Source organism: Eumetopias jubatus, unplaced genomic scaffold (genome assembly GCF_037043125.1).
Source record: "Eumetopias jubatus isolate StellerSeaLion01/CBP00866 unplaced genomic scaffold, mEumJub1_p1.0 scaffold_2, whole genome shotgun sequence".
Taxonomy (NCBI): domain Eukaryota; kingdom Metazoa; phylum Chordata; class Mammalia; order Carnivora; family Otariidae; genus Eumetopias; species Eumetopias jubatus.
The window spans coordinates 141,962,617-141,977,127 of NW_028274808.1; the positions used below are offsets into that span (position 1 = coordinate 141,962,617).

Consider the following 14,511-nt stretch of genomic DNA (forward strand, 5'->3'; position numbering starts at 1 on the left):
GGAGTATTAGGTTTAGATTTATGTGTGGGGTTGAGGAAGTGTTTAATTTTTACTCACTTGTGCTCTCTGAAATTTTTTTTTTACTACAATGTATACGTGTTTCCATTAAAAGAAAGATTAAAATTTTATTTACAAAAAAGTATTTTCTGGACATTGAACTAAGATTCCCAAGTACAACATTAATACTATCAGTTACTGAGTGCTTCCCATGCATCATACTTTGTGAAAATGATTGATGTACATTGTCATGTTTCTTACAGTCTCAGTAGGTAGGTATAGTTATCAGTATTATACAGATGTTCCTCAAAACTTGCATAAAACCACAGAGGCAATGACTGGAAGCAATGTCTAATTTCAAAACCTCTGCTCTCAATTACTATGATACACGACCTCAATTATAATGCTATACTAGCACTGAAATATTACGATATTGCCATATTTTGACAGCTTTGAAGCCAAATACCAATTCTAGGAGCCCAGGATAGAGGTGTATTTTCTATAACTACATCTGGTTGGAAGACAAGTGTCACACGACAGAAACTGAACAAAATTTGCAAAGTCTGAGTCCCTAGTTTTCTCTTTCTAGTCTTTTACAGGTTCCTTAAACTTCCTATATTCCATATCTTCATCTCTAAAATGGCAGTAACAATATTTAAGTGGATTAAACAAGATCCTGTGTAAATGTTTTTTGACACTTTTAAAAAGCCTGCACTGCACACAGCTTTCCAGATGAGTGCACAATACAAAATATTCCCAGCAAAACTTAGTGGCCTATTTGTTGGAGGACATGGTGAGGGCAGTCAGGAACACAGAACTGGTCTCATGCTGTAGGGTTCTGATACACACCTCTTTGATGATGCTGTTCCAATTACGACAGATTCCCTCACAGTAGCCACGTTACCTTGGGAAACCTCCTGTCCCATTCCGGAATAGACCCCTGCAGCAGGAAGCCAACTGTTCCAGCTGCAAGTCAACTGTCTTTTTCTTTGCTTAGCCCAGAGAGCCATAATAGCGGCCTGCTGCTCACACTGGTTCCTCAACGTTTTCTCCCTCTGGCTTGCAGACTGGGATATCAGAAGCTGTATAGCCCAGGTGTTTTCCTTTGCCCTCTTAAGACTGAGCTAACTGAATGGTGATGGTAAAGGACCCACAAAATCGTGATACCTCCACCCCCAATAAAGAATTTATTACCAGGTTTTTCATCCAGTTGTACCACTTTTATTCCTAAATGAGAAAGAATTTCAGATATTAAGAAAGACAACTACCATTTACTACTATTTTAAACTACCATTCATTTTGCCAGACTTTATCTCATTAGGACTTTAATCAGTCCTGCAAGACGACGTTTTCTTCATTTTACAGATTTGGAAGCAGAAGCAAAGAAAAGTGAAATAACTTATATATAAGTTACTCAGAGAAAATGAGTCTGTCTACACAGCCTGTGTTCATTCCTTACTCGGCTCAGCCTCTGCCGTTCAGATAACCACTGGTTCGAAGGAGCCAATGAGAACACTACGCAAACTCAGGTCACTGAGTTGAAGGTTTGTAGACACAAAAGATGTGTCATCAGTGTTGTTAGAGGTTCACTTCAAAGTTGTGAGCAAATAAACATGTGGCCCAACATGGCAAATCCAGGTGAATATAAAAGAGCTGCTGGACCTTCTCTCTGGGCCTAAATCTGTGAGTGAGGCAATTAACTGTGAATATGCTGTCTTTGTATATAGCACCGTGCTGTTTCCATAGACAGCGATGTTAGGCAAAGCTCAGCACTGTGCTATTCATTCCATAATAATAAGACATACCAAAAATTATTTTCAAAATACAAGAACTCAGGAGAAAGGATTTAAGCATTAAATGGGGGCTTGCACCCTGAGATTTTGTGTTTTTCTAGTCCTTATAGATATCCCCATAAGGTAAACATGACAATTATTAGCAGTATTTGAAAGATAACAATTCTGAGGCAGAGAAGTGTTATTACTGTTCATAGCACTCTTGGAAATTATGTCCACTTTTTAAAAAATTTACTTCTCTTTGTCCCAGGAAAAAAATTAAGTTTAGAGACCTTTTTCCTCCTCTGTAAGCGTAAGTTCTAAGCCCTTTCTGAGGAACTTGACAGAAATTACTGTTCAGTTTCTCTGGCCACAGAAGCTCAAGGCCCCTCAATGGCCTTGTCCTCAGCAACAGGCTCACACTGTTTAAATGCCTATTTGACATTTTCATGATTATATCTTATAGGTAAGTTAAATCTGCCATGGTAAAATAAAACTGGAAAAACACTTGAAGAACCACAAGTCTTAAGGAATGGGTGGGTACTAGGTCGTAAGTTAAGAAACGTGGGTCCTTTATTCACTTATGTGATCTTGTGCAAAGTACTTAGGCTCCCCTGCATTATCTAATGGTGACAATTATTAACTATACCCCCCAAACTGGCAGCTTCCTCTCTCATATGCCAACCACTGCTTACCTGGTAGTGAAAAAGTTTCTGGAATTGTCATTCCTAAATGAGAAAGAAGTTTTCAGTGACTTACAGTTTGCTCCAGTGAGTCTATTTTACTCTTATCTGATGAGCCTAAGTGATAACAAGTGCCAAAGCTCCCACTGCACTGTAGTTTCTGGCTTTTTATTTGAAACTTCTGGCTATGAGAACCCTCATTGTGCAAATCCACTTCAAGCTTAGAGAAGCATTCTGCCATGGCACCACACACTGAGTTTGTCTATATGCCAGAAGACTATATTTTGTTACCTGGAAATTCTAGATGTGAGTTGTTAGCCAAAGCTTTTTAAAAGTCAGCTTTTGTGTGAAGGTGAAGTTTCTACCAAGTAACATTAGCTGTAGAACCTAGAAGGCACTGGCTTGCATACCTCCAGGTCCCAGCAGCCTTGCCTTCAGCCACGCCCCTAAGAAGCTAACTTTCCTGCTCCAGGAACACACGTATACTAGTGATGAAAGACTCTTTTTTTCCTCTCTACTCTCTTCCCCAGCTACATCTTTGTAGAATGGCTAGTAGGCAGCTGTAAGGGAACTCTTAATGAATAACAGTCTCATGATAATACATTCTTTAATGCCTGGGGGAATACTTCTCACCTCATACTTGGGCCCAAAGAGTAAAAAGAAAGCTGTCTTACCAGGTATTTGGGTGGGTTCATGGCCTGTCATACCTCAAGACAGAAATGAGTGTTAGTGTTAATCAATTATCTTGCACTGTGAATGCTCTTTTGTCTACCCTCCCCCCTCTCCAACCCTAAAAAAAGGAAGAAGAAAACAGTGACAACGAAAACATCTTTCAGTGGCTCTTCATTCTCTGACAAAGCCCACTCCAAGAACTTCCATGATCTGGCCCCTATCTCTCCAATCTTATCTTGATAAGTCAGTCCTAGTACAGCAGCTTTTAAATGAAAACAGTACTGAGTTCAAGACTCTGTGTGGTTTACGGGCGCCTGGGTGGCTCAGTTGTTAAGCATCTGTCTTCGGCTCAGGTCATGATCCCAGGGTCCTGGGACAGAGCCCCACATTGAGCCCCACATTGGGCTCCCTGCTCAGCAGGAAGCCTGCTTCTCCCTCTCCCACTCCCCCTTCTTGTGCTCCCTCTATGTCAAATAAATAAAATCTTTAAAAAAAAAAAGACTCTGTGTGGTTTAGTTTTATTGTCATAATTATTAGCTCTATGATTGGGCAGGCTTCTTAATCCTTCTGAACTTCAATTCCTTATTTATGCAAAAGAAATACATCGTAGGTTTGTAAGTAAGTGATGATTAAAGGAAATAAGTCATAAAAGTGCTTAGTATACTACATGGAATCCCTCTGTTCTGGCTTAACTCATTCCTCAAACTCTCCATGTCCAGTTATGTCCCTAGTCCTAGGAGTCAGCTCTTATGTTTCCCCCTAATCTTGTAGCTAGTCACAGAGGGTAAGGAAAAAGATCACTTACCAAATAAGACAGTGGACTCCTGGCTTTTCACTTCTAAAGATGAGAACAGAAACTCTTTAGTGAAAAATGCAATCAACTTGAAAATTAATTTAATCTTGTATTTATATGGCTATTTACAGTGAAAAACTAAAAGCTTTGAGAGATGGCAGGGACCAGGGTAAAAGGGGAGAAAATTTAATCCACTGGAGCTTGACTGACTTATAGTGAAAACAACTATGGCTAGAGACCCAGGCTCTCTCCTAGATTAAGCAAAACAGCTCTTTTTGATTTTTTTTTAAGATCAGTCCAAAGACTCTAACCTACATTTGTCCTATTTCTTAAAAATAAAATTTCTGGATTACATAACACATTATAATTACAGATAATTTGGAAAAACACAGGAAATCATTAAAAATTACTCATAATCCCAGATCTCAGAGCTACTCATCCTCAATATTTTTGGTATATCTCCTTTCAATTTTTTTGCTATGTATATGTACATATACATTTTTAAGCATTTTTTTCAGCCTTGAGAGATATAACTGATAGACAGCACTGTGTAAGTTTAAGGTGTAGAGCATAGTGTGACCTACATATATTGTGAAATGATCACAACTAACATCCAGCATCTCATACAGATATTTTAAAAAAGAAAAAAACAGCTTTTTTCCTTGTGATAAGAACTCTCAAGAGCTACTCTCTTAAAAACTTTCAAGTGTACCATACTGCTATACTACTATACTCATCCTGCTATATATTATATCTCCAGTACTTATTTCTCTTACAACTCGAAGTTCGTATCTTTCGACATTTAAGATTTATTTATTTTAGAGAGAGAGAGAGAGAGAGAGATAAGCAGATTCCCTGCTAATAAGCACAGAGCCCAACGTGGGGCTTGATCTCACAACCCTTAGATCATGACCTGAGCTGAAATCAAGAGTTGGATGCCCACCAGGGAGCCACCAGGCACCCCTCTTTTGAAATTTTTAAATAAACTGCTATTACAGTTCATATGCTTTTAAAATATATTTTACTTGCCACTATATTATAAGCACTTTCTCATATTTTTCAAAAATATGATTTTAGGGGCACCTGGGTGGCTCAGCATAGAGTCAGCTTCTCTCCCTCTTCCTCTGCCCCTCCGCTGGCTCACATGCCTGCATGCACTCTCTCTACAATGGATAAATAAATCTTTAAAAAAGATATGATTTGTTTAATGTTTCATTATATGGATAGTATTTAACAATACCCAACTGTTGGGACACTAAGGTTATTTATAAATTTTGGCCACCACACACTGTAAACATTTTGTACACAAATCTTCATTTCCTTAGTACAAGGATATAGGATATAACACAAATGTGTTATAACTAGGTTAAAAGGTATGGACTTTTTAAGGCTAGTAATACATACTATCAAACTGTCCTTCAGAAAAGTTCCAATTTATAATCTTACCATTAATTTATGAGTGTCCCTGCCCCAGCACCCTTGAGGACATTTGAGTAATACCATTACAAAAAGAGACAAAAACAAAAACTTGGGAATGAGCTGTACTTCGAAATATACCAAATAATCAGACGGATATAGCTAAAAGCATCTATTACTCAGATTGCTGGAAGCAGAAATAAATACAGAAAACATTTTAATTTAGAAAAAGATAACGCCATTTTTTAATGCCCCTGCCCAACACCCCAGAGGTTACAAGAGTTTGTAATTTGTCACACCTTCCTCTATCCATATAACAGCTAACATAAAAGCAGAAAATATGCTCTTTAGTATATGTGCTGCCAAAGTGAGCGTAGAAAATATGCCCTTTAGAACTAGTTCCTCATATCATGTCTCTAAATGCTCTGTCAGTCATCTCAGAGATAAACAGGAGAGTTAGGTAAGAGAGAAGGCTACTGCATCATCTTTATAAAGGTCTATCTATATAACTCAGGAGGGCTCTGATATACCAAACTAGTAAGCTAAAGTGGGTTCTGCCTTCTTCCCACTTTTCCTTACTGTGTCATGCTTACCTGTTTCCATCCCAGGAGAGCTATATTGCAAATGAAAACCCCCAGAGTTTACAAAAATGTCTTACCAGGGTCTTCAAGGTTCTGGTCTTTCTCACCTAAGTTATAAGAAGAAACTTATCCATTTTAATGATAAAAAAAAATAACTGAGAATAACTATAGTTACAGCAAACTATTTTCAGGTATTAGAGCCACAAAGAACCACTTGGTATGTCCAGTAAACTAAAGCTACTAAATTTAAGTGTGAGCCAGAATCTAAATGCACCAAATTGGGCTGGAACCTTCCTCTGGCCCCCTTTATTAAGAAAAATCGGGGAGACAAACCATGAGAAACTATGGACTCTGAGAAACAAACTGAGGGTTCTAGAGGGGAGGGGGTGGGGGGGATGAGTTAGCCTGGTGATGGGTATTAAAGAGGGTACATTCTGAATGGAGCACTGGGTGTTATACGCAAACAATGAATCATGGAACACTACATCAAAAATTAATGATGTATGGTGATTAACATAATAAAATAAAATTAAAAAAAAGAAACCACTATCCTGTGGACATTATGGAGAAATAACAAAAAAAAAAAAAGAAAGAAAAAAGAAAAGGAAAAATCATCACATAGAGCAAGTCTCCTGGGGATCTCAATGAGGTAGAAAAATGTCCGTCTTGAAGAGTTAGCTGAAGTCCCTGTGAAATGACCAGTAAAACTTGTGGCTGCAATGGGCCAGTAAGAAGTGCTGTTAAGCAAGTCCTCAGGGGCTTCACATGAAACTTCACAAAATGCTTCACATCGGGGCAGGAAGTATCTTCCAAACCTCAAGTAAATTGCATACTTAAGGAAAAGCCAGATGCTTCCCTCTATTCAATAAAGAAAAACTTACTGTAGCTAAATGGGCCAAACACATAAGGAACTTATGCAAAAAAGTGATTTGAGCCATATCAACGGAAGTGGAAGCTTAATGGGGAAAGCATCCAATCACCCAGATATTTTAGTCAAATGATCGCAAACATCAGCATATTTGACATATTTGACGCATGAAAATGCGTAGCTTTTCTACTTTCATCTGGATGTGTGGTGCCACACAGGCTAATCTCAATGACGGAATACAGAGCTATACATAAGAGGCCCTGAGACCTGTCAAGAGCAACTAGCCCTTCAGGTCCTACCAACCTTACTCCCCAGAATGTTTCCGTATTATTCAGATCTCCAGAGACACAACCTTCCCATTTACAAAAAGTTGTTTCCCCCAGAATAAATTCTTTTTTCCCCTTCTCTTTTCTCTCAAGTTACACCTTCATATCTGCAAAGTACTCTTTCTTCACTAAGAAGTGAATTTGCTAAACAGGAAAGAGCTACCAAATACTAAACATCCATGTAAGGATTATTTTTAAAAATTAGAGCACACTTACCAGGGCTGTAAATATAGATGGGTAGATGATGTTCTGAAATACAAACATGTTTTCATTACCTAGTACTATGCTCAGATTTAAGTAAATGTCAGGTTCAGTCTGTTTTTAAATGCTTATCAATAAAAAAGATTTAAGTTGGCTTCTAAAAATATAGTAATATGAGAAATATAAAACTTCAATTTCAAAAACAAATGGGTATGGATTTATTTTAATTACATGAAGAATTCACAGAAAAACTAGCCAGGAACACAGCTAGAAAGAACTTTATAGTCAAACTTTGAACAAGGAAATCTTTAAAGGGATCCACCCAAAGCATACATTAGCCTAAAGCACTTTCTGGAAACTTGGTTCAAATCTGTTGGGCTTATCTGATAAAGCTCCTCCTCCTAGAATTCATGTTTATCTTCCCAAATCTTTCCCATGGTCCTCTAAGGAAGATTGTTTTTGCTACCTCCTCCTATTTTTCCGTGAGGAAGGTGAGACAGACCACATTACGACTCTGTCCCCTCAGTCTCCCTTCAGCCATACGCACTATATTCCTTTCCTTTTTGGTCTCCCAAATGTTATTTCCTAAGCTATCAAAATATGGGAATATGAATCTAGCACTGTGCATAGAAATCATGTAGGGACATTCAAAAGTCCTTAAGCTCCTGCAAGGACAGGCTAGGGTGAGAGTGGCATGGTCCTTGCATGCCCAAGGCAAATGCAGTGTTTTTTGAGAGAACAGCTACAGGCAGGGCTGGGGGTGGAGCGCAAGTCACAGAGGCTCCTGGGCCCTCCACCTGACGGGATGGTGGTGGTGGTAGCTGTAGCAGCAGAAGCAGCAGCACAACTCAGCCTTCAGAAGATGATGGCTGCAGAATGACAACGGGGTGGGTGGCTCTGACCCATACCCGGGAGAAAGCCATACTCCCATTACAGAGATAATACTTTAAACGCATATCTTACCTGTGTTCTCAACACAATTTTCAGTTTTTAGACCTGAAACAGGAAGATAAAGCTTTATTAGTTAGATACTCTCTGCCCTAGTAAGATTTCAAAGATTTCATTTATTTATTTGACAGAGAGAGATAACGAGAGCAGGAACACAAGCAGGAGGAGCGGGAGAGGGAGAAGCAGGCTTCCCGCGGAGCAGGGAGCCTGATGCGGGGCTCAATCCCAGGACCCTGGGATCATGACCTGAGGCGAAGGCAGACACTTAACGACTGAGCCACCCAGGCGCTCCTACCCCAGTAAAGATCTCAATTTGGTCTTGTAGCTACTGGTAATCTAATCTGTCAGTTTTAGTCTATCAGATCCATAATTTGGTGGGATTTGAAATGCGGAACAATTACATTTTTGTACTCACATTACAGCCATTTAACAGCAGTATGATCTTTGACAAAACATCTAATGTTTTGGGAATTCAGTTTCCTTATCTGTATCTTTCACTGGGAGTTTGCTTCAAATAACCTCCAAATGCCCATACCAGGCTAACACTTTATGATTCTATTCTATGATTAGTTGGCAAATGTTAGGAAAAAATTTATATGTCTAATTAATCTTCTCTTCGGATACTAAATGTCCTCAACAGAAAACCTATCCTTTTACTATGACAATTTCTTTTTTTTTTTTTTTTTTTAGGAGAGAGTGAGAGGGCATGTGCATGCACAAAAGCAGGGGGAGGGGCAGAGGGAGAGAGAGAATCTTAAGCAGACTCCACGTTCAGCACAGAGCATGACTGGGGCTCAATCTCATACCCTGAGATCATGACCTGAGCCTAAATCGAGAGTCAGACGCTTATCTTACTGAGTCGCCCAGATGCCCCATGACAATTCCTATTCATTGGAGAAAAAGAATCTCAATCAGTTCTTAAAGATCCTTGGATATATAAAGAAAGATCCTTCACATTCATATAAAGAAACAAGTTGGTCTATCCCAGAACACTGATCTGTGGTCTGTCCCAGAACATTGATCTATATATGTAAGGAAATCCAGTTTTTGGAAAGCAAGAATATGGCATCTATCACTGTATCTTTATAAGGCCCTAGACCCTCCTGCTGGGTCTAGGGCCCTTAAAAATAAATCATCAGTGCTGCAGTGACTCCTCTGAGACATGACATCCAGGGCTATCTGCTAGCCTGCCCAACAGAGTTATAAGGCAAGAACTTCAGTGGGAGGATGTTTAGATTTGGTGCCAGCATGAGCCACAGAGGAACTCCTAGAATGCCAGAGAAAGCCTAGAGTCCTATGGTCTCTTCTCCATGCCTGGCTAACTCACTGATCTAATCTGGATATTGAGCTACCTGAGGATGAATCTCTCCATATAAAATGGGGGAATCCCTAAGAGGTCTGGCTTCACTATGAGAGATGTGCTTTTCTGTAATCTGCTCTCAAATCCTGTTCCATTTGTGGAGTTTGAAACAAGAATCTAGGTGACTTGGTCCAGTTTCTACTGGTCCAGGAAATAGTACGATCCATTAGAATCTGGATGGTGCCCTGAGGCTAACCTCAGGTCTCTAGCTAAACTAGAAATTAAAAAAAAAAAAAAAAGTCTAGAGACTAATACAGAATATCGCATTAGCAGGAGATGAATGAGTTCAAATCTCACTCAGAGGGCTTAGCTGAGGGTGAGGTAAAGGTGAGGGAAGACGTGGCTAAGAAAGCTACAGGTGTAATAGATTCAGCCAGGGGTCTAGACACTGGGGCATTTTTTTTTTTTTAAGATTTTATTTATTTGACAGAGAGAGAAACACAGTGGGAGAGGGAACACAAGCAGGGGGAGTGGGAGAGGGAGAAGCAGGCTTCCTGCTGAGCAGGGAGCCCGATGCGGGGCTCGATCCCAGGACCCTGGGATCATGACCTGAGCCGAAGGCAGATACTTAACGACTGAGCTACTCAGATGCCAGAATGCTGGGGAGTTTTAAAGGCTTTATCTTTCATCTGTACCACAAATTAGAGCATGTTTCTTAAAGTGTAATCTTCTAATCACATACTTCAGGATCATCTGGGCGTTTACTGAAATCGCAAATTCCAGGACCCTAGCCAGGACTACTGACAAAGAATTTCTGGGGGTGATGTCTTGTAATCTGCATTTTAAACAAGGACTCCAAGTGATTTTTTATGCACCAAATTTTTGAGAGCCTTCTCAGTAGTAGAGGATGGATCTCCTTTAATGTTTAACACAGATCCATTTATTCAAGACTGCATTTCTCCTTCCTATTTGACTTTGGATTTAATTCTCCATTAGTGTTTCAACAGCAGAAAGTAAACTACTTTGGGTTTCTAAAGAAGTAATAGGGTTAAAATGAATGAGACTGATCAAAAATAAACAGGAGAAGGCAGAAATATATAGGGAATGAAAGAAGAGAACATAACCACAGATGTGGTAGGTGTAAAAAAAAAATGAGATTCCTATGACTAGCTTTAGGCCAATAAATTTGAAATATAAGACAAATACCTAGAAAAACAAACTTTACCAAAATAACTCAAGAATAAATACAGGGGCGCCTGGGTGGCTCAGTCAGTTAAGCATCTGCCGCCTTCAGCTCAGGTCAAGCTCCCAGGGTCCTGGGATCGAGCCCCGCATCGGGCTCCCTGCTCAGCAGAGAACCTGCTTCTGCCATTTTCACTTGCCCTCCTTGTGTTCCCTCTCTGGCTGTCTCTCTCTCTGTCAAATAAATAAAATCTTAAAAAAAAAAAAATAGAGAACTTGAATGACATTATAACCATTTAATAGCTTAAACTTTTTCCACAAAGAAATTACCAAGATAGTTTTGTTTTTACAGGGTACTAAAGAGAAGGTAGCTGCACAGAGAGCTCCAGAGATCTTCAAAGGGTTTCCCTCAAGTATTGAGCAAAATACTGTCCAACTTACACATGTGAGGAAACTACGTAAGGCCAGGAAAAGAACCCACAGGAACAAGAGTAGTGCCTATTCCCACCAGTCACACTGGAAAACCTTGTCATTTTAGCAGTGAACTCTACAGGAGGAAGACTTAGAAACAGTCCAGACAAGAGTAAATAAAGCCTCTCAGGAATTCCCAATCTCCTTCAGATCCTAAGAAATTACAGATGTCTGTGACCAAACTCACAGCTGGTTGGAATTTCCAGCAACAAGACTAAGGCAGTATTTGGTGATCACTGGGTTTCTGCACACAAGCCCTTTGCAGGGCTGCTACTGCCAGTCTGTCACTGGGACTGAGACAGACTGTCTCAATGAAAGAAAAGTCATGACTCTCCAACCCCCTATCTTATCATGCAATGGATTCTCTCTGAACTTAAGTCCCATAGGTAGGATAAACCCCAAAAGTTCCATCACATGGAAATTTTATGTCCAATTAAGAGCCAAACCTGGCTGCTAAGGCCTTAACCACTTTCACAAACAAGTGCCTGTCCATCTATCAGACCTGCAGTTTCCAAACAGTGGCAGAAATTCACAGGGCTCCCAAGGGATATTTTAAAATTTTAGGACAAACACAGATGTACTTGGTATCTGCCAGATATAGCATGAACTACTAGCTTGCAATAGAATGCAGTTTCACAGTTATGCCATGTTACATTCTGTTTGATGACATCAAGTATTTACAAGGCTGTGTTTTCAGCAATTGTGATAAAAAAGCAAATATATGTGAAAATCAATGTGGATCAGCAAATAAGGTGGTATCCAATCTGATTCCAAGCTTTGAGAAGCTGTGCAGTGTCCAATAGGCACATACATCCCATTAGCAAGTTATTGTGGCTAAGAACGAAATAATATTTTTTTAAAAATTTGTGTATTATTTTTTAAAACAGTTACTAAGATGTTTAAAATACTTAGATGAACATAATACTTATTGAGTTGTTTGACTTCACTTAATAAATGGAACTTTTAGGTATTTCTTTTGCCCTGTGGACACTGTGAAAAAAATTACAACACAAGGGACACCATGAACTAAGAAAATTTGAGAACCTCTGCATTAGACACCACAAAAGCTTACTTACTACTTTACCCAAATTACTGGCTCAATGGGGGCCTTACCTACAAGAATTCACATCTGAAAAGACAGTAGAGTTCTCTAATAAAACAGCCTGCCCCCAGGTTGGACAAATCCAATGGAATGCTGTATCCATCCATTGTAATAATAATTTGTTCATTGCCTTGGATGTTCTTATAAGGAGCAGAACTTCAAATGGTGATCCTGGCAGGGATCCAGGCACCACCTTGGGACTGACTGAAATCTACTAGTGCCAACGCTAATGTTCTAAAGCTGTATGATCAGGGCACTGAGACACTCAGAACTGTATTACTAAAGATAAAACCATATGCAGTCCCTCTCTATGGAAACAAACACAGCAAACACAACTCATGAAGTCAATCTTTATGCTATACATATATATGTTTATGCGGCGAATGCATCTAGAGAAAGGCATCTGGAGACTGGCAAAACAAATCAAGCATGTGTGGCCATTGTCTCTACTACAGCTTCTGGCTCTATAAGCAAAGGATTAGGACTTCCAATAAAAAATTCTATCAGCCTCCCCATTAAAGATCTCTACAGGCTGAACTGGTCTGGCTGTCTTCGGCTATTTATTAGTTGCATACAACCATGCTAAACTGTCCTGGCTGAGTTCCCAAGCTCCAAGGAATTAGGTATTAAAGAATGAGGTGGATTGGAGGAATAGTATACTCTCCTTTTTGTGTAGTTGTGCTTGTCCTGACCTCAGTGGATGGAAATTTATATAAAATCTGCTTTTACTTCAGTAAATGAATATGTATTTATATTTCATATGACCTCAGCAAACAAACAGATCATACTGATTAGATCAAAAACACCAGTATATGAAACTGTAGGCTGACTTTGCTTCCAGTGGTTCTGTAGCTAGTCTCCTTTGCCAGAGAGGTCACTGTGGAACTGATCATTATGGAAAAAAGGACAGCCAATCTGGATCATCCCCAAGAGGAAGTGATAGCATGAAATGGGTTGGGATTATGGTAGGAAGCTTCTGATATGGTTCCCAACGACCCTGCCTCCTGGTAGTCAACCCTTATATAATCCTCTCCTCTTGAGTGTGGCATGAACTAGTGACTTGCTTCTAGCAAACAGAATACAGCACAGGTGATGTTACTTCCGTGATTAGGTTTCAAAAGACTATGACTTACTGGCACTCTTTCTTGCTCTCTCTCTTGCTTACTCTGATGAAGCAAGCTGCCATGTTGTTAGATACTCTATGGAGAGGCCTATGTGGCTAGGAATAAGGGAGGCCTCTAGTCAATAGCTCATGAAGAACTGAGGTCTTAGTCAATACCTACAAGGAACTGAATCCTATCAACAACCATGTGAGTGAGCTGGGAAGCAAATCATTCCCAGTCAAGTCTTATGATGACTGTAGCCTCGTGAGACAGCAAGATCCAAAAAGACCCAGCTACATCACACCCAGATTCCTGACCCAAAGTAACTGTGAAATAATAAGTAGAGTTGTTTTAAGCCATTAAATTCTGGACTGATTTGTTATGCAGAGATGGATAACTAATATAGGTGTCAGGGTCAGTTTTATTTATGTCAGATGTCTAGGATACAGTCCTCTGTTATCCAGTCAAACACTAATCTAGTTGTTGCCTTGAAAGTATTTTGTAGATGTGATTAGAGTCCACAATCAGTTAACTTTAAGGGAGATAGCCAAGATAATCAGGTGGGCCTGATTCAATCAGCAGAAAGGCCTTAAGAGACTGAGGCTTCCCAGAAGAAGAAATTCTGCCTGTAGGCGCAGCTTCAGCTAATGCCCAAAAGTTCCAGCCTGCCCTTCCTGACAGCCTGACCTACAGATTTGGACTTGTCTTGCTAGCCCCCAGTTAATATATATGACTTAATATATATTTCCTATATATTTTCTACTGATTCTGATTCTCTGGTTGAACGCTGACTGATTATAGGGATGAACAAGTTTGGTGGATGAAAGTCTGGAGGAAGTTGGTGGTGAAGAGCTCTCTCTTTTGCTATAAATACAGGTGAACAGTCTGAACAGCCTTCCAAATTGCTCTAGGTGTTGACTCATACTAGGAATTTCTCCTGGTGATGAATATGTCATGTCCTCTCTACATGAGATCTTATTGATGTCCCAGTCCCAGCCAATCTCAGACAACTGCACTGAAACTTCACTCCTCCCAGGGAAGGCTAAAAAAGAGTGTCAATTAGAACCAATGAAAATATCTGGGTGCCTGGGTGGCT

At 39.7% G+C, this 14,511-nt stretch overlaps 1 protein-coding gene across 7 annotated transcripts in view; it reads right to left on the reverse strand.

Annotated features, from left to right (window-relative positions):
• ART3 (ADP-ribosyltransferase 3 (inactive)) overlaps positions 1-14,511 on the reverse strand; it is a 29,644-nt gene that overhangs the window by 2,715 nt on the left and 12,418 nt on the right. The window contains exons 3-9 of one of the 7 annotated variants that reach the window (XM_028100763.2): positions 8,273-8,305; positions 7,325-7,357; positions 5,992-6,021; positions 3,930-3,962; positions 3,127-3,159; positions 2,465-2,497; positions 1,192-1,224 (exon numbers count right to left, since the gene is read on the reverse strand). The exons of 1 other annotated variant lie outside the window; for it this stretch is intronic. In XM_028100763.2, the coding sequence (XP_027956564.1) occupies positions 1,192-1,224; positions 2,465-2,497; positions 3,127-3,159; positions 3,930-3,962; positions 5,992-6,021; positions 7,325-7,357; positions 8,273-8,305 (228 nt within the window). Of the gene's footprint in view, positions 1-1,191; positions 1,225-2,464; positions 2,498-3,126; positions 3,160-3,929; positions 3,963-5,991; positions 6,040-7,318; positions 7,358-8,272; positions 8,306-14,511 lie in introns of all 7 variants that reach the window. 5 more of the 7 variants (XM_088020620.1, XM_088020598.1, XM_088020603.1 and 2 more) reach the window with 5 other exon arrangements.